This window comes from Brachyistius frenatus, unplaced genomic scaffold, assembly GCF_029030835.1.
Source record: "Brachyistius frenatus isolate BFR_SWC_R1_liver_20210118 unplaced genomic scaffold, ASM2903083v1 Contig_196, whole genome shotgun sequence".
In the NCBI taxonomy this organism is placed as follows: domain Eukaryota; kingdom Metazoa; phylum Chordata; class Actinopteri; family Embiotocidae; genus Brachyistius; species Brachyistius frenatus.
In genome coordinates this window covers 639,279-659,160 of record NW_027210795.1, presented here as the reverse complement: position 1 = coordinate 659,160, position 19,882 = coordinate 639,279, and the positions used below count along the sequence as shown (strand labels likewise).

Below are 19,882 nucleotides of genomic sequence, written 5' to 3'. Positions count from 1 at the left end.
GACCCCGGGCACTGAAGAGAATGTTGGAAATGGTTGTGTGGGGGACATCCAATCCGGTGGCCTTGGACCTTTATGTCACGACACCTGGGGGGTCGTGAAACCTCGTGGACATGCTATCCGGTGCTAAGCCACCCACGGCTGATGTTGGGAAAGAAAGCGGGAGAGGCCACACAAAACGGACTACAGCTGTGGAAGTACAAATAAGGCCGAGCAGGACGGAGGAGGGGAGCGACGGGCAACTTAGGAAACAAGGACTTACTCAGCGAGAGGAGGAATAAAGGTACTTATAGGGAACGGAAGAAGGAGACTAGTGGGGATAAAAGGACAGAAGATAAATAGCAGAGTGGAAATGGGCCAGTACCACTTTTTGTCTGGGTTTGGTCAAGTAGACCTCCATGTCCATGGGGTCCGGAGAGGAGTCCATCATCTCCTCCTCTTGTTTCTGTAAGCCCTCAGCCACTGTCTGGATGGCTTTGGTCCATTCTTCCCTGAGGGAGACACAAGGCAGCAGAGATTACATCAGCCCATTTACCATCATGCAAGCCCAGAAGCCGCATCCCGTCTTCTTATCAACAGGAAGGCAATTTACAAGTGTGAGTTCTGGCAAGTGTATAATAACGAATAAATGTGTGTGTTTGTTTATACTTCTTACGTTAGGGAGCTCTTAAACTGATCAAGCGCTTTCAAGCGACAGGAGGCAAATTCTTTGCAAGTAAATGATTTGTGTTTTACTGCCTTGTGAGCGGAGAGGTGTGTGTGTGTGTGTGTGTGTGTGTGTGTGTGTGTGTGTGTGTGTGTGTGTGTGTGTGTGTGTGTGTGTGTGTGTGTGTGTGTGTGTGTGTGTGTGTGTGTGTGTGCTTCTCGCTTGCCTCTCCTCGGGGGTCTCCACGTGGAAGGTGCGCTCGATGACAGTGGTCCACTGCAGGCAGCGGATGATAAATGTGTTGGGCTTGGGCCGTTCCGTCTTCATCAGCTGGCACTCTGACCACAGTCAGGGAGAGAGGGGAGGGAGATGAAGAGAAGGGCCAGTGTGTAGGGCAGAGACAGACCCACAGTTAAAGCCATTTATCTTTATCGCCACCCGAACAGACACTGTCGGCCAATTTGGAAAAGAACAGGTGCACTTTGGTAGAAGAAAACAACTCTGATCCTTAACTTATACGCTTCTTAAAACATAACATTTCCTTATATAGTGTTCCAATATTTATTTAATCTGAACTGTTTAGATTTAAGGAATAAATATAGATTATAATGCTAATCATTTTCAGAATTTGACAAAACTGTTCCGACATTATTGATTGGAGCTGTTTGTCCATAACATTTGACCAAATAGTGAAAACTATGCTCGTATCCAAGGTGACACCATGTCAGACATTTACAGTGAAATAAAAAGAGCAAAAAGCATCTTATTGGATAAACTCAAACCAGAAAATGTTTAGGCATCAGATTTACTTCTTTTCATTGAGGATTTATCGAAATACGTATCTCATTCCTCTTTAATGCCATTTTGTTAAATTGTCTCATTTTTGAACCAAATAATTGTCTTGCAAGCAGTCTGCAAAACAATTACTCACAACAGTCTAATAACTGCATTTCCAAAGCAGAGATCCCCATCTGCACCTCCTTCGCATTAACATCTGTTCCCAAATGAAACATGTCAGCAAATGTGTCAGAAAGTGACACAAAATGGCCTCTTGTCTGATGGATTAAGGACTCGGAGTGGACCACCACTGAGATCCAACATGGCTCCATCAGGGTGAAAATGTAATCCAGCTGCAGCAGCCCCGTCAGCAGCGGCGCACCATGTGTCCTCTGCGGTCGGGTCGCAGCGGTGACAAGAAGCAAAGCCCTCGCTGATGGAGGCGGAGCCTCAGAGCGGAGCCCAGATAAATACTTGAAATCAGGCGGCTAATAGCCACGATAACTCAAGAGTGTCAGGGAGGAAACATTTTGTTAAACAAACAGTATGCTGTCTAATTGCTGAGTTCAGTCATCTGCACAGTTTATCGCAGCCGCTTTCTCTGATGTGAAGATGGGAACTGGGCTACTCTGGGCATTTCTTTCTTGATGGTATTTTCTGTCAGCGTTTTAAACAGAGAGGGATAACTATTGAAATAGTTCTTATTTTTCACACTTAAACTTCACAACCACTTGGTAACGACGGGCTTAAACCGTCAACGACTTCTCAGGGCGGCCGGAGGCAAGAGACATGTAAAATCCAAACAAGTATGTGATCTGTTTCAACAGTGCGAGCAAAAACAAGACAAGCAGCAAACAAAATAAGGGTAAAAACGAGCTGCCAAGAAACAGAGGGGAAAAAATTTGGTGGTTTCTCTGAAACAGATACTCACGTGCTACGGAGAAGTTATTTAAGGGGGTTTCCAGCTGGTCAACATCTTGCGGTCGCTCTTTGTAGCCAATGAATGTACCATCACTCTTCAGGAGAAAATACCGTGGCCTCCAGGTCTTGATGTATTCTCCTGATATGAGAAAGACATTGAAAAGGACTGTTGAGTTATAGGAGACAAAATTAAATAACTTGTGACAAACTGACATGAGCTTTTCGTTGCTTTACTGCTCACAGAAAAACCTCCACTGAGAAATGCGTGTACATTCTCAAAATGCTGACCAATGCACGAGCATTTTGTTTACATTGTGGTTTCATGATTAATGACAAAACCGTTTTGTCCTTTCTCTCTTTCGATGTCTTTTTTAATCCCCAGCGGTACAACCCATTTCTAATTACTATGCTGCTCGCTAGTGCTCCATCAAATGACCATCTTGTCACTGTCTTTTTTTTTTTTTGTGTAGGTCAGCTGCAGGACAAATGCTGGTTTTTAGTATAAGTCAAGATTCTTTCCCACCCGGTGTGTTCCCCTTTCCAGCATTTAATCTGAACTAAAAACATCGTCTTACCAATTCCTTGAAATAGTGAGTTAAAGCTACGGATCAAGGTTGAAAAATGTTCCCATGCAGGAAAGAATTTTTTTTATATTTGTCTAACGTACAGTTAACATTTGGGGTACTTGGTTTTAATCTTCAACCACAGCTACTTCTGACTTGAGGCAATTCTGCACAGATAGTTGTGCAGAATTTGTCCAACTGCTTTTAAAAAAATATGCTGAATGAATCTCCCTGTAATAAGTTTATACTTCGATGTGTGAAATCGAATGTCCAAGCAATCTTTTAACTTTAGCGTCATGTTGGTCAAAGCATCAGTTCGATTGACGAATAAAACTTTCCACGATTCCCGTTTTCAAGACGACAAGCCTCAACCTCATGCGATGCATGCCCACCCCATTCACGTAGACACAACAGCATCACGCAAATTAATCTCTCTTAGGCAGACAAAACTCAATTTATTCCGGTGATGCTTCAGGAAATGTTACGCCAGATGTTGTGCAGACGGAAAAAAAAAAGAAGAAAGAAAAAATAGCTTACATACAATAACAAGACAGTGGCACACTGTGGAGTGGAACTTGAATATTTATACAGGAAAACTGTAATTTATTTTTAATTACGGAGACGCATATTAACCCCATGCAGAGCCGTACCAAGCTGTCCTTAATTGCCCCATTTCCTCTAACACAGAAGTGGTGTGTGTGTGTGTGTGTGTGTGTGTGGGGGGGGGGGGTAGTAGAGGATCTGTCAATATGAGCTTCTGTTACTCTCCTTCAAACACACACTTCTGACTGATGAGACCGATAACAGATCAGACAGCGCAGAGCAAACAGCAGCGAGCGACGTCTCCTCTGTTTAGTGCACGTCTTTATAAAATATTTAAAGAAATCATATAAATTAATAACACGAGCTGAATGTCGCTGTTCAGGATTTGTCACTTTTGACACCTTAAAATGAAAAACTTCCTCTTCCCGCTTCTTTTCTACACATTTTTCATAAAGCAGTAAGTTTGTGATGGGACATCCTACTTATGGCTTTCAGAGTCAAAGCTAAAAAAAAAAAAAAAAGGAGGGCGGGAGAACACATTAGGAAAGCAGTCACCTAAGTTGACCTCAAGCAGTAAGATGAAGCCTTTTAAGCAGGCGGTCTGTGCATCACCTTGCAGCAGGGCATCAACACATTAAACCTCGAGCAGAAACCAAAAGTGTAAAACAAACAGGATTTACTGTCAACTGCACCAACACCACACAGGAGGAGAAAAAAAAATCTGTCTCCGAGCGCTCTACATTTTAGTTTTCGATTTACAGTAATGTCCCATATGTTGTTGCAATTTTTCATCATCGCAACGGAGGATGTCTTTCATCTGGTTTTTCTGCAGAGTCAGCGTTTTCACACCAACTATAGCTCATTTAGAAAATTAGCTCGACTTTGTCAGCCGTCAGATTGACGCTCTCGCTGCTTTACAACAAAGTGTCCTCATTGCACATTGATGCTCGGAGACGTGGTGGGCATGAAACCTAAACGATCAAAGCACAGAAGAGCACGCGTAGTCGCTGAAAGATCAGCGGGCGGTTACGTCGAGATCCCGTTCAACAAACATAAGTCCATCTGTGTCCAGAAAGTCTCCTGAGCCCCTCCCATACCGAGCCGTGTTCTCCTCAGCTGGGCCCCAGCTGGTGCCTCACTATGTGGTCAGGTTTTGGCTGACCCACATCCCCCAGCTATAGTCCCTGCCAGCCAACACTGAGGACAGTATGTGCACAATGCAGAGGCAGCATAATGAGCCCCCTACCTGACACCGCGACACGAGATGAAGGCTCCACATTCACTCCCGACTAGAGTTTCAATTTAGAAGTTTTGGGAATTCAGCAAATCACTTCCCGACTGTGAGACGTTCTGACGTCATTTGGATCCTGATGGGCAGAGACAGGTGTTTATGTGCAGGCACGCATCGGACATGTGCTTGAATACAGTTGCGCGTCAAGAGATTACGACGGTCTGTTTTGAAAGGTTTGAAAGCTGCACTGACGCATCGCACAGCCGCTCGCGGGTGACGCAGCTTCCAGGACGTGGCATGTTCGGTATCAGAACACATACTGGATCACCGACGACGACGCCAGCCGTGAAGTCTCGGTCTAATAACAATGCTCACCGTGCTGAATTACGCAATTGTGATATGGAGAGGTATGAACGCGTGCATGGTCACTGGGGAGAGGTCACACAAAGCACACGACGAGCTCATGAAGGAACGTGACACCCGAGATGTGACTCTACTAAAAACAATACGCCACAGGTGGATGTTTAAAAAATAAATAAATAAATAAAATCTTCATTGTTAAAGCGAGGCTTTAATAATCTTATTATAATCTGCAGAGCTCATTCTTCGCTCAGACGTGCTCCTTGTAGACAGGAGGACACTGCAACTTCCTCATCTGAGACCACTAACCTGGTCACATGACGAGAGTGGAAGCAGCTATATCCGGTTGTCTGCGATGTGTGTTTTCACCACTCTGAAGTTCAAACCACCCTCCCCACCCCTGCCACCCCTCCAAACAGTCTGCGCTCAGATCTCATAAACAACAAAGATGACCCCTGTCAACTTCCTATTTACACACATTTCCCTCTTCTACTTTTATTCTGCTGTACTTTCCACAGTGGCTGTTTTTAAAGCACTGACATGATTAGAAACTGAAACTGACAGCTGGGACCTATTGCATCTTTTAATATTCACTTACACAGAAGAAGTGAATGTGGTTACAGAACTATATTACTATAGTACTTATGCACAAGGAGTGTTATGCAAGGTTAATATAGACAGGAAAAATAAATCAACACCGATCAAATTAATGACGTTAACGTGAAGCAAAATTTCATTTAAATATTTCACACAACTGGACTTCAACGCTTTGCAGAGCAGATCGCAAATACACGTACAGTAAGAAACTCTGCAGACGGCTGACAAAGGACAATGGGTCGCACAACAACACAGGAGAGCCTTCTGCTTTTAAGTCGGTCCGTCGTCAGTGTTTCAGTAAACTAAAACCCTTTTGATGTCAATGTGTTCTTCAAAACAGGAAAGTGGCCAACAGACAGTCTGACCACAACCTAGATAAGATAAAACATGCTTCGACTGTCTTTTCGAGTGTAACACACACACACAACACACACACACACACACACACACACACACACACACACACACACACACACACACACACACACACACACACACACACACACACACACACACACACACGAGGACATCCGCTAACTTATCCGTGTCCCAGAATCAAAGCTTTTCTAATAAAAGTGAAGTGTGACAGCAGACATGTGGCTCGGCTCAACCGAATTAGGGGAGAGGACGGAAGAATAGGAAGACAGATTTGACACAAGATGAGATATGAGGGAACCGGAGGGGATGAGGAAGCGACGCAGTGTGCGAAGAGTTGTGCTGGTAGTGAGACAGATCACTGCATATGTTCCCCACATATGTAGGGCTGTGAGTTGGGGAGGGTGGGGGGGGGGGTGAAGTGAAGTGTGCATGAGCCATGCACACTGTATGTGTGTGCATGGGAGGAGCTGTCAGGACCTGATAGAGTGTCTTTACATGACAAGCAGCTGCTGAGGGCTGGGATGCTCGCTGGGCAAAGTGGAAAATAATGAACGGAGAACCGCTGCCAAACACAACAGAATTCATCTTTATTTGCCAACTGCTGCATGGCCCTGTGTATGGACAGCTCCAGCAGGCCACCGCCACGCCCTCCATACCCCAAACACACACACAAGGTAAAATGTGGGGGGGCGGTGGGGGGAGAGAACAGGTTTGGCCACAGCTGCACACGGTGGAGCATCGTCTTGTTTGCTTATGCATGCATTTATCAAATCAGAAGCTCCGTATGTTTCTGAATGCTAGTTTGCGGTCTGAAAAGGCCCCCCGACAGAGTTTCCCTTGTTTTAGAAAGTCAATCTAAGTGGACAATCTTTTTCCAGATGCAGAAGTGATCACCGGCGTGTGTGCATCTTTTCAAATCTCAAGATTTCACCTGATTCCACGAGCACTTGAAAGAAAAAGGCCCCGAGGGATTCGAATGTACATTAATGCTTTTCTTTTTGACACTGAAGCCATTTGCAAAGCCAACTTGGCACAAGAGGCCTAAACAGCGAGAGCTAGCCAGGCAGTCTTATTAAGGAATCATTAAATAAAAGGGGAAAAATGTGGAAGACTTTGGACTGAAGAAGGAGAGGAGGGAGTGACGGAGGTTAGTGGCTGTTTCCGAGGAGCGCTCCATCCGTCTCTATGTGACAACGACAGGAATGTTGGAATCCCAGCTGCTGTGGCTTGTTGGCTTTTAATAAGACACATCATGTAGCATTCATCAAGCGGCCCCCAAAAGAGAGGCCGCAGTGTCCCAACAATGTGTCCACACTAACAGCTCTGCTGCACATCATCCCTTTCATCCCGCTGCTCACTCCGCTCTCTTTGTACTTTCAAGAGGTTCTTTTTTTAAAATAGATTTCCAAAACAATAATCTTAAAACAGAGAGGATCACCTCAGTCATCTGGCACTTGATAAACCATAACACACACACACACACACACACACACACACACACACACACACACACACACACACACACACACACACACACACACACACACACACACACAAAGCAGGTAAATGATCTCAGGCAGAGTGAAAGGAACCAAGAAAGGGTCGGACAAAATGCGCCTCTCAGTGCCCAGTGGTTGGACTTCCTCAGAGGGCTGCTGTTGGGTTTTGTCCCCGTCTGGCCATTCATGGCTTGGGGATGAGAGGAAGGGAGCCAGTGGTAACTGCACAAACTGTGTGTGTGTGTGTGTGTGTGTGTGTGTGTGTGTGTGTGTGTGTGTGTGTGTGTGTGTGTGTGTGTGTGTGTGTGTGTGTGTGTGTGTGTGTGTGTGTGTGTGTGAGAATCGGATGAGAAAGAGGGGTGGGTGAGTGGGGGGGGCGGCGGGGTGGGCGGAGGTTGAGGATTAGGGAATTAGAACTCCAAAGCGAGGGAGGAGGGGGAAGGGGGGCTTTGCCTTTTGTTGGTTTTTCCTCAGCCGCCCCCGCCATCCCTTCGGCCCTTTTCTGCCGGGTTGTGCTTGTAGGCTGCAGCTGCGGCCTGCCACCCTGTGCCCTGCATCTCAATGAGCCGCGGGCTGCCTGCTCCAGAGGAGCGGGGGCTCCCTGATGCAGGGGGTCACCGCCGAGCCCCGGCAAACCACACACTCCACCTCCGCCGTGCCGCGGGGCTCCGAGCCGAGCGGCCCAAAACACCCGTCTACCCGTTTGCCCGGCTCACTGTGACCATATACGGCAGCACCGGGCTCACATGCCATCCTGAACTATCCAGGAGTTTGGTCTCCCTTTTTTCTTTCCTTTTCTTTACGTCTTCCTGACACCCCCCCCCAACTCTCCAAACCTCCTTTGTTGGCCCCTCTCTCTCCCATGCAGCTGGATGGGGGGGTGGGGGGGACTCCGTTGCCAGGGCTTTGGCAGCAGCATCAACAGGTTGCGTTGAAGGGCCACCCCAGACTCCAATCTAGCCCTGTCTGTCTCTTCCCCTTATCCCTCTCACTCGCTCTCTGTCGCTAGGGTTGCTGCTGCTACCCTAACAAGAAAAAAAAAAAAGCAAGGGGGTTGGGGGTGTGATGGAGGCTGCCCCTCTTTCTCACGCTCGTAAGAAAGCCCTCACTTCTTCTCTGTGGTGAGTGACACCTGCTGATTACCATAGAGACACTGTGGGAAGTTCCCCCCCTGCCACACTGGGGCTGAGATTTGCCCCCTCTCCCTGGGTAAACAAGCAGTCCATGGATTAGTTAACTGGGTTACTGCATGGCAAACAAATAAACACACATTATTTAGAGCAAATTACTGCCAATGAACTCTCAATGACCAGTGTAAGATCTAACATCCTCAAACAAGCGAAGAATAAACTCCAGGGGATCCTGGTGTTCGGAGACAGATAGCCTCTCCAGCTGCTGGTGATGTTCAACGACCTTCTAAAACGTACACGGTGACCTCTGAATAACGTAAAATATGTTCTGACTAACAGATTAAGCTAATATGGGGGATCTATGAAAATTTCTGAGCGTACAGTCAGCTCTCAGTCAGAAGACAGCTGAGCATCCTCCTCACTTCTCCGTCTCCCCCACCCTCCCTAAACTGGAGAGAGGTGCCAGTGATGTGATTGATGTCAAAGACCGGGAGCTTTTTCGCTGGTCCATAGCTGCTTCCGCCACGGGTCTGAGTTGTCAGCAGGGTCATTATCCTAGCAACAGGATGGTGGGGTGGTGGGCAGTGGGTGGTGAGCGTGCACTGGAAGTGCGGGAGGACTGGGGGGAGGAGGGGTAAGCTTGCGGGGGGTTAGCGTGGGCTAAAAGAAAGGGGAGGAGGTGCAGTGAAGACGAGGAGGAAAGGAAGAATGGAAGAGAACAGGAGGAAGGACGCAGTTGAGGACAGTGAGGAAGCGACAGACAAAAAGGGAAGCGAGCGCCATGTCGGGTGGAGCACCACGTCGGGTGGAGCACCACGTCGGGTGGAGCAGGCGGACTCTGTACAGCAAAATAAGCACACAGCGAGCCCGCCATGAGAGGAGGCAAACGGTGGAAGTGCCACCTCCCTCAGCATCCTGGTTCCCCCCACCACGCCAGCCTGCCGACAGCTGCACCCTAGTAATTTACTTCTCTCCACCACATTTAGCAGGAAGACTGCTTCCCATTACCCCGAGCGGGGGGTCCGCGCTGACGGCCAGACACCCGGCCAGAGTGCTGGCTTCCCGGTGTGACACCCTCTGCTGCTGGACGCTGCCTACGGGGGGCTCCGCTCCCAGATCTGTCTGCCACAGCTTCCACTGCTGGTGATCAGCTGGGTCGAGTGTGGATATTTAACCACCAAAGTTTATTTTCTAAAAAGTTATTAAAAGAGAACACGTGCGATGCTATTAGATTCAGTCAAACTACTAAATTACTCGTCGTCACTGAATTACATCCCACAGTCGGTCCAACAGTTTTCCCCTTTTGAAAAATCCCTTTTTATCTCACTCAGCCCTCGACGCTTTGTTTTGCTTCTGCACTGCCTTCGGATCAGTTATTTAACATTTAGGAGCCATCTATCAGTTTAAAATATGCGGACTAAACTGGATTCAAACAAAAAGAAAATGCTGCAGATTACAATCCCACTACTAAAAATGTAACTAGTAAAGCACTGCGTTATATTTTCTTATTAAAGAAACTATATTGCAATAAATAAACTTCAAAATAGATAAGAATTGCTGGTTTCTTGAGACAGTAGTTTGTTAAATCCCTCCCATTGTAGGTGAATATATTAGCAAATTTAATGAGCTCTTCCTTTTGTCCTGCAGTAGTGTGTTTTGTTGAGGGCGGGTTTGTGTACTGCAGCAGCGTGCGGCCCGTGACAGCCGTAACGAGGGGATGTGTAGGAGCCCGGCAGCAGATCTGGCAGCAAGTCAAAGTCCTGAAGTCCTGAGAGAGTCAGCGTTGCAGTATCATGAGACCTTGTTCACCAGGAGGGTCTGCTGCTCTCCAAGAGCTTTTAACAGTGCAGGAAACGCTGCATTCCCTCGCTGACATCTTACAGGGCAAACTAATACAAATGTGGAAAATGCTGGCTAATCTGTTGCAGGCCTGTTCGCCAGATGCAGAAGGCACAGATATTCAAAAGTTTCTTCTCCACCGACTACTGTGTTTTGTGTTTTATAAGCCTCCCCCCCCTCCTGCGTCTCATGCAGTCTCCTCGACCACCAACAAGGTCTCGCTTGGAGGAACAGCTCATGAGTGTCCTTCAGCCGCATGACCGGCACAGGAGCCAATCGGCTGATGAGCCCCGAACCAAACCGCCGGAGGGTCTCTGTGGCACGTCGCACACAACATCCAGCAGCTCTCCTCGGGCCGAGTGGGTCATTGAACAATGTCCTGGGAACATCACAAAGACGCTGCTCAACTTCTGTCTCTCTCTGTTCGCCCCTTTATCTTTTCCGTCACTATCTCCACTGGTGTGTGTTCTCTCTCTCTCTCTCCCAACCTCCTCTCATGAGCCGAAGCCAGCTGAGCGTGCTACCCAATTCCAACAGTTGTTGTGGCCTTCGTTAGCCTAACGAGGGGGCCGGCTCTTTATACTTGTCAGGGAGCAAATGAGTCAAACAAACAAGGGCCAGGGAAGAGGGGAGGACAAGCGAGCGCTGTTCTGTTGAGCTTCACTGGGTTCTTGGCCACAGCGCTTCCCTGGAAACTAGGGAACCCACAATCTGCCTCTTTGATGTCTGATGATGCTCCGGCTTTGATGGAAACTTTGCAAAAACACACTTGCAAAAAAAAAAAAAAGAAATAACATGCTGCTCAGTCTCTGTGGCCACTAGAGGCCGTAGGCACATTCAAAGTGTGTGGGTGAACTCTGAAGGATCTAAAAGGGAAGTATCATTTGGGGACACATAACAACTGGTTATGATAGTAACAACAAAGTTAGTGTTTTTGCAAGCCTGTACTTGTGATGCGGTCTGTGCAGAAGGGCACTGGGTAACTTCCTGCTGGCAGTGCAACTTCTAAATAAATATGCTTCACACTGACATATTCATATCTAAACACACACACACACACACACACACACACACACACACACACACACACACACACACACACACACACACACACACACACACACACGTTCTCATTCAACTCAGCTGCTTTGTCTTGCATTACAAAACTGTCCTTCCACACAGATAAACGAGATGACAGTCTCAACAACACATCCCCGATGGTGTCCACGATCCAGACACATTACCGCAGCGCAAGGCTTCAGGAGAAAGTATGAAGGTGTGTCCTTCAGAATGACATCATTTCATTGAGCGCAGCCTGTCTGGAAGAAACATTCAGAGCAACTCCAAGGCTGAGATTCTGTAATGACGGGGGTGGAGGGGGTGGTGGAGGGTGGGTGGGAGGGGGGAGGGGGGTTACAGGGTACCAAGGCACAATGCTCGCTCTACTTTTCTTTCTTTCAGGAGTCTTGACACAGTTTGCACATGCATCCTGGAGATGACTAATCAGAAAGGAATCAAAGAGTGCGAACGAGGGCAACGGCTGTGTTCAGCTGACATGCCGGAGATGCTGTGCTTTCTGCCTGTGAAATCCAATCACCATGTAAAACCCACAAAAAAAAAAAAAAAAAAAAAAAAGCAGGCACCGCTAGAAGACGAGGCCTCTGAAACCGGTCCGTCCTATAAAGAAAGTAGTTCCCCAGCCATGGAGCACACACTACATGTGGATGGAAACATGACGGCCTATCTTTTGTAAAACATTAAATTGGTGTTTTGAGTGCACACATGGGAGTAATGAGCATGGTGAACACTCTTAGAGGCGGCATAAGCCATTTATTATCACGCCCACGTGGAGATTTGAGTCACTTGGGTGGCGCCACTACACAGAAAAAAAAAAAAAAAAAAAAAAGCTCCACTTAAGGTGCAGGACGGGGAGATGGTTGCAGAGTGCAGGCCGCCTGGCCGAGGTGATGGACAGCAGAACAGGGCGAATGCAGGTTCACCTTCTGTGCGGTGGCTCTGGGGCAAAGACGGCGTGACAGTGACACGACACTGAAGGCCTTCCTGTCGGGGAGGCAGGCGGACGCCCTCAAATCAAAACACAGAGGCTCTGGGTGACATTTCACAGGGCACAGCTGCTGGGCTACAAGAGCATGCCAACTCACTATTCCTGAAGGGTTGTTTGTTTAGTGTGTGTGTCACAACTACACGGGTGTCAACTGCTAGAACTGTGTGTGTGTGTGTGTGTGTGTGTGTGTGTGTGTGTGTGTGTGTGTGTGTGTGTGTGTGTGTGTGTGTGTGTGTGTCTAGTTGCACACCACTGCCACACACCATCACTGTTTTCTTACCAGTCACTATTTGACTACTCTTACGGTTATATTTTACACCGGCTTTCTATGTGAAATGTTCCGTTCTTATCGTCACTGGCGAAGGTGTTGAAATGTGATTTTACATGCGTGTGCCCCCCCCCCCCCACCCACCTCCTTTCAAAAGTAATGACGATTCTGTTCTCTGAATAGACACAAAAACATAAGTTGAGTGCAAAGTCTCAGATAACATGCTTCTAAATTTTACCTTGCAGGTTTTTATTAAGAGGTGAAGGAAATGCAAGATTAGCCAAAACCATATTTTTGTTAACTACTTCCACATTTTATGACATTAGCAGAGCTTCGGCTTCTGCAAATAAAACCCCAATAGCACCGAGCAGTTTAACCTTACGCTCACCGAGAGAACACGGGTGTGTCTGACTGAGGCCGACTGATCCGAACCAGGCTGACCCACTCCTAAAACAGCAGCCTGTTATGCTCTTAGGGCCGAGCCTTGAAGAGGGGGAGTGTGGGATAACATGTCATAGCAGCACTCTCTTCCCCCTTGAGTCCCAGGAACTCTTCTAGTGACTTGCTCCCATCACCTTATCCCATAAGTCTCAGTCTTGGTTTCCCCTCTTCCAGTAAAAGCCCGGTTCTTTGGCTCTGGGCCCAGGAGCTTCCAGTGGTTTTGGAGAAGTTTCTTATCCTATTTTGCCCCTGGTGGTGGTGGTGGTGGTGGTGGAGGTGGAGGAGGAGGAGTGGGCTCTGCGAGCCAGCCGCAGTTGAAGTTAGTATGCACACATAAAGCTGCTCAAAGCCAGCAGGTATGTGAGGAATGCCTCTTCGTCCAAACAACAGGACTGAAGCCCGACACAGAGCCATGCCACGCCACACAGCACCGTCAGAGCAGCTCAATGGGGCCCACTGGGGACTCTGCAACTGGATATCTGTTTCTACTAGAGCTGCCATACTACCTGGTTGTAAATACAGTTATAATTCACTAAAATGTAAAATAACAACCAGGAACATGTGTACGATCACACACACAAAAAAAACACAGCAAGGAAACAAAATTAAAAACATGAATATTAAAGAATATTAACCCAGGCCTACGACAGCCAGACTAAGGAGACCCTGAAACATCCCTAACAATAAGACTTATCAACTAAGTTTAATAAATCTTCCCAAAAAGTTTCTGTGCTCTAATGAAAACCCCAAATATGCGTTGCATGAAAAGTATGTATTTCTTTTGCCCTTCAATACGTTTCTCTGACATGTATCAACAAGAGATTTTTAAATCATTTGCTCAGTGAACATATTGTAATTGCATATTTTGTATACTGTGCTCTCTTGGTTAACACATGTTTGCACAGTCGTAGTATAATAAGTGATGATGATGACTATACTACACCTTGACTGAATTGCAAACAACGCATACAACAAACCCTGCAACACAAATAATGAAGGGCATACAGTGATTGTTTTTACATTTGAAATAATCAAATAATTTGACTTTATAAGTGATATAGAATACAAACTTCATGTGTGGATTTACCTCTTTTATGCAGCCATCCCTCCTTAACGATCACCACGTTGGTCATGATGGTGGGCAGGATGGAGGATCCAGGTTTCCCACAGGGAGAGACACAACTTTGTTTCCCAAGTTTCCTTCACTCAGCTCTGTGCAGGAGCCTGGAGATGGGGTCCTGGGGTTTATAGCCGCCTTCTCAATGGTGGTTACCTATTAGTTGAAAGAAAGTAAAAATTAGCCCCACATTGAGGTGAAAGATTTGTTTCCACTTGTCTGAATATTAACCCTCGGGTCAACAGCGTAGAGTTGAGAAGATCCTCGTGCTTTATGGCCCAGTCAGTGGACCACTGACCACAGCGCCGTCCTTCTCAAGAGGAACCTGCAACATTTCAAGGTCCAAACGTCTACGTGAGGTCGTGGTTTTAGCCGTTCACACTGAGGTCTCTGCTATCCCCGATAGACTGGGTGGTTTTCTTCTAATCATCACAAGAACAGTGACAAAACAATGATGTCAAATAATTTTCACAGCCAACCTAAATAATGGATTTTTTTTAATTTATTTATTTTTTAACTTATTTTGTGGTCTGTCCCTAATGGTTTAGTCAGTTCAGCTCAGTTCATAGCGCCATATGCTGGTGAGTTGTGTGTTTTTGTTAACGGTGTAATGTAGGTCAGTATATGTTTCTGCGGGGGATGCCACAGATTATTATTCCACTTGCATATTTGGGTTATACTTAAAACTTGAACTGGACCAGATGATGGGCTTAAAAAGCCGGAAAACAAAAGGATTTTCCAGTTGTGCAGCGCTGCATTGGCCGTCAGTGAAGTTCAACATGAATCAACATGGAGCCAAAAACCAGGACATTTTGATAGCCTCCCTAAATTCTACATTTATGATCATTTTGAGCTTTAAAGATGGGAGAAACATGGAGATTCACTCTGACTCAAATCAAAGAATCACACTGAGCAAAATCTTCCCTGCAACTTAAAATTAACATTCATTTGTCACTATTTAATTGATTTAATTTCCTTGCGCAAACGAGATACTTTATAATGAAATTCAGTTTAAATGATTACACTGCTGTGTTGCAGTAAAGAATCTGTGTGAAAGATTCAATTTAACTAAAAATATAGAAACGCTCTTGATTTGGTTGGAAATATCCAATTAGCAATTGTTTTGTTAAAAAAAAACAAAAAAAACATACTGTATATGACACATTTCAGATTCAAATATCAGGTTGTAGGATTAAAAAACAACCTGAGATCATGTGATATGATGAAAGGCTTTAGGAATACTACAAAAGGAAAATAATAGGATTTTTATTTTTTTTTTTTTTGGTAACAGACAGTGAAATGATCAAGTTTGATTTTTCATTACAGGATTAGAAACAAATCTGCAGCTCCGCGTCAAAAGCTGATGAGGATCATGTGATGCTGCTGAAAGCTCATAACAGTTACAGCTGATAGATCTCAAGGTGACACGGTTTTGTCAACAAAAATACTGAGGACGAAAAAATTCATACGTTAAAGAACGTGAATAAACTTTGTGCCCTGAATCTGTGACAGCTGCCGTTTATTTATTTTTTCTTCCTATTTGAATAAGAACATACCCAACATGTGACGGAGGGACGAATCACAGAAACGTTTCCGGGTCCTGACATGGCTAAATGCCAGACTGGTGTTTACAGAACAACAACTCGGGCTCCTAACTACACACAAGTCACATTTACAGAGTAAACGTGTTTTAAGGTCTTCGGACTTCTGTTAGCAAAGCAACAGCAGCATAAAAACTAAATGTGGGTGAAAGATGAAGCTGCAGCGTAAGTCGCTGTAGTTGACTTGATTAAACTCGAGTAAAACGATGTATAAGAGAAGACTGTAGTGTCATCTGATAAACCGGCTTAATTCAACACAGACGTCTCCATCAGCAGCACACACTGAAACCTGCGGGCTATCACAACCAAAACACTTGACCCTTTGATTCAGATTTAGTACTTTATGATGGCAAGATAGCTTTGAATGCAGGAGTGGGGGGGCAAAAGAATGATCAATTGCCAGGCTTGTTCACACAAATATCACGTAGAGCACCAGGCAATCTCTGACCATCGACTGAAATCAATTTTCCTGCTGCTCCATCGAAGCAGGGCCATCAAAAGAGGGCTCTGTGTGAGTGACCTCATCCAGCTTACTAGTGGGGACAACAACAGGAAGTGAATGTGACTATTGACAGACTACGCGTCGAATCAGTACAATCTCAAATACATCAGTCAGTGAACGTGTGTGTGATCGAGCACGTCTTTTCTCTGCCATCCCGCTCGCTCTCTTCCATCAATGAGCAGAGCTGAGTTTATGAAATAGAAGTTTATTTTTGTTTTTTGTTTATTGCACTGGAGGCTGTGCTGCTTCACACAAACCGTCGGATCCCTCCGGCATCTTAGTGTGTACTCTGTGGCACCGGCACGCACACATTATACACACATTGGGATACATCGCACAAACAAACTTGAGCGCGCGTGCGCGCACACACACACACACGCACAAACACACACACACACACACACACACACACACACACACACACACACACACACACACACACACACACACACACACACACACACACACACACACACACACACCACAGCCAAAAAAGCAACACATGCACAAGACCGGCTCTGGAGCCACAACAGAGCGCTGCTGTTTTAATGGGAGCGACCTGTTGCTACTGCGGCCTGTGTGGAAAAAGCTGGGCTGCTGCCAGCGCTGCAGCCAGCAGCCACTGAATGAACCCAGTACCCTGACAGCGGGTCACATGGTCCTCGGGCCTCTGGGCCACTGCCTGCCTGCCTGCCCTGATGTCAGGGCAGCTTTCAATCATTCATCTTTCTGGCTCCGGCCGCAGGGGCCATCCCATTCAACGCAAATCAGTATCATGCAGCAGAAGATGCCACACACCGAGTCTGTCGCCGGGCCAGAGAGGACAGTCCCATGTGTTTACAGCAGAAAGCAGAAAATCAGGCCAACGTCACCGCACCACTTCCTTCATCACAGATCAATAGATGCAAGTCTGTTTCTGCTCTATTTTCTGCTACCGCTCACGTAAACAAGAGAGTCAGCTGCTGGTTTATGGTTACAAAAGGTACAAACATACACTCTCGAATATGTAAAATGATTGACAGGAAGGACAACATCAAACGCGCTCACCTGTCGTTGGAAAAACAGCCCCTGAACTGACACTTGAGTTTGTGTTGAAATGCCACAGTGGAACCAGAATTAGAGTGATCTACGATACAGCACCAAGTTCCTCTTTCAAGTTCCCTGAAAACACACCATGAATGATAAGAATATCGCGGGTAACTGTGGCTGAACACCAACCACAGTTACTGCAACCTTGAAAGAGGAGTAGAGTCACTGCTTTAATCCTGTGATGACACGAACAACAACGCTTTTATGACTCACGTTAATATATTCATTTTTTCATGCTGTTCAGACAAGCCGTGAACTCAATTAAAGATGCAACACCAAGCTGTGTTTATTCAAATGATCTTACTCATTGCGTCCTTTCAAGAAAAAAATAAAAAAATAAAAAGAGGCCTTAATTTAGGCGGTTGTTGCAAATCAAGTTGCAACTAGTAAACAAGACGAGTGAAACAGAAAGTATTTCAGGCTGAAATCAGTTTTTTGGTGACAGACGAAATAACTCTCACGCCGACCAACTATCTTAAGAGGCACATCTTTCTCAGTGGTGATGCATCTTAACCCCCCCCCCTGTGGTGCAAGCAGGTCCGTCTCCCTGCTCACGTGGGACAAAATTTCAAACAACATTCCTCAGATTCTGCATGCAACTGGTGGCACATTTGCGTCAACGGGGCTGCGAGGGGATTGGGTGGGAGGTGACTGGTATTTTCTAAATAGAGCCAAGCAGTCACTGGCTGCATCATTACGCCAGCTTGTTGCGTCTTCCCCAGGTCACATGCCAAGTCCCTCTTACACACACACACACACACACACACACACACATAAACACACACTGGACAGACGCAGTCTCATGACCGATGAAAACATTTTGTCACTGAGGGCACTACGGGCACAACATGCCCAGGGGGGACAACGTCCTCTTTTCTCTGGACTATGTAAAGCCCTGGGAGATGGGAGAGACAAAACAGGCAGGAACATTAGTGGTGTTTTGTTGTTTTTTCCCCTCAAATTGGGACATTAAAGCCTTTAAAAAAAAAAAAAAAAAAACCTGTGCTGGTTTCAGATGTGCAGCAGACACACCTTGTCATTTGGACTCCCACCACATCATCATCATCATCATCATCATCATAGACTCCCACTTCATAACATTTATATAAAAATAAATCTACTTAACCCTATAGTTAACATGATTTAGTGCCACTGTAGGTGGGATGATAACAGTGAGGACAGTGACAACTATCAAAAAAACAGTTCCCCACATGCACATTACTACAGAGGTAAACAAGAGAAGAACAGTATTGTGGCTTCTTAAACAACCAAGTTAATAGATTTAAAAAAACAAAGGGAAAAAAAAAAAAAAAAAAGGTCTTTGGACCCCATTTTGGGAGCCAGCATGGGGCGGCAACAAGTCACAACAAAGATGTAGCACCCTGTATGATGTTACGTAGACACACCAGGGTTTCAAACAAAGCTAACGCTCTTCACATTAAACCACTTTTCTCACTCCAACAAGTAAACAAACGCAGACGTGCTTCCTGACAATGAATGAGCTGCTCGTTGGGTTTCTGTCGCCTCCCGGGCCATGAAAGCAACAACTACTTTGTAGCAGAGGTGAACCTTTGAAAGTTAACGTGACTGCAGATATTTCTGGCCTGAGGGCTGAGTCTCAAAAGTGGTCACTGTTGGGGTTTTTTTGTTCAAAAAAACAACAACACCGCGTTGTAATTCACGGGAAGCCCTCGACTTTTCGTGCTGAACAACTTCTCCGGCGAAGTGAAGTCAGGAAAGTGGCTCATTTCGGGTTTGCATTTAGCGATAGAGAGGATATGGGGCCTAGCAGGGCAGCTTGGGTGAGAATAACCGCATCCCATGTTAAGTACAATGGGGACCTACCCTGTCTAGCTGTCGACCTCTTGTAGTTAACCATGCGAAGGAAACGCGGACATTTACCTGGACAGGAATTCAACAATGTGTCCGTCTCATTATTGTGAGCTGTTTCGGCGGTATTTTAAGTTGATAAGTCCTTCAACAATGTGGCCAAAAGTGCTCTCATTTACTCCGTTTCTCTTGCCTTTCTTCCACTACACCTCCCAAACGCGCTGTCTGCAATGCCTCTGTGGCAGCCCGCTCTCCCGGGTCCTAGAGCCGACCCGGTATGAGTCGCATTCACAGGAGGAGTAGTAGCTAAGCTGTCAGCCTTCCCATTGAAAAAAAAAAAAACCCTGCAGCGTTTACTATAGAGGCTTTTTATTCTGCATGGCCTTGTTGAACTCTGTGCTGTTTTATCTGTGCCGGTGGTTTTCAAAATGGGATTCAGGAGCCTGCAGAAGTCCCTGTAAGGTTTCCAGGAGGTCCTCTCTTTTTTT

The 19,882-nt window shown here is 46.1% G+C and overlaps 1 protein-coding gene across 3 annotated transcripts in view; it reads right to left on the bottom strand.

Annotated features, from left to right (window-relative positions):
* The window catches only part of akt1 (v-akt murine thymoma viral oncogene homolog 1), a 28,838-nt gene extending 9,215 nt beyond the window's left edge, over positions 1 to 19,623 (bottom strand). Inside the window, exons 1-5 of one of the 3 annotated variants that reach the window (XM_069718664.1) lie at positions 19,467 to 19,623; positions 14,343 to 14,528; positions 2,352 to 2,480; positions 870 to 981; positions 362 to 488 (exon numbers count right to left, since the gene is read on the bottom strand). In XM_069718664.1, coding sequence (XP_069574765.1) covers positions 362 to 488; positions 870 to 981; positions 2,352 to 2,480; positions 14,343 to 14,388 — 414 coding nt within the window. In that variant the 5' untranslated portion in view covers positions 14,389 to 14,528; positions 19,467 to 19,623. Of the gene's footprint in view, positions 1 to 361; positions 489 to 869; positions 982 to 2,351; positions 2,481 to 14,342; positions 14,529 to 17,522; positions 17,619 to 19,409; positions 19,425 to 19,466 lie in introns of those variants that run through there. The other 2 variants (XM_069718666.1, XM_069718665.1) reach the window with 2 other exon arrangements.
* Positions 19,624 to 19,882: the final 259 nt, after the last annotated feature.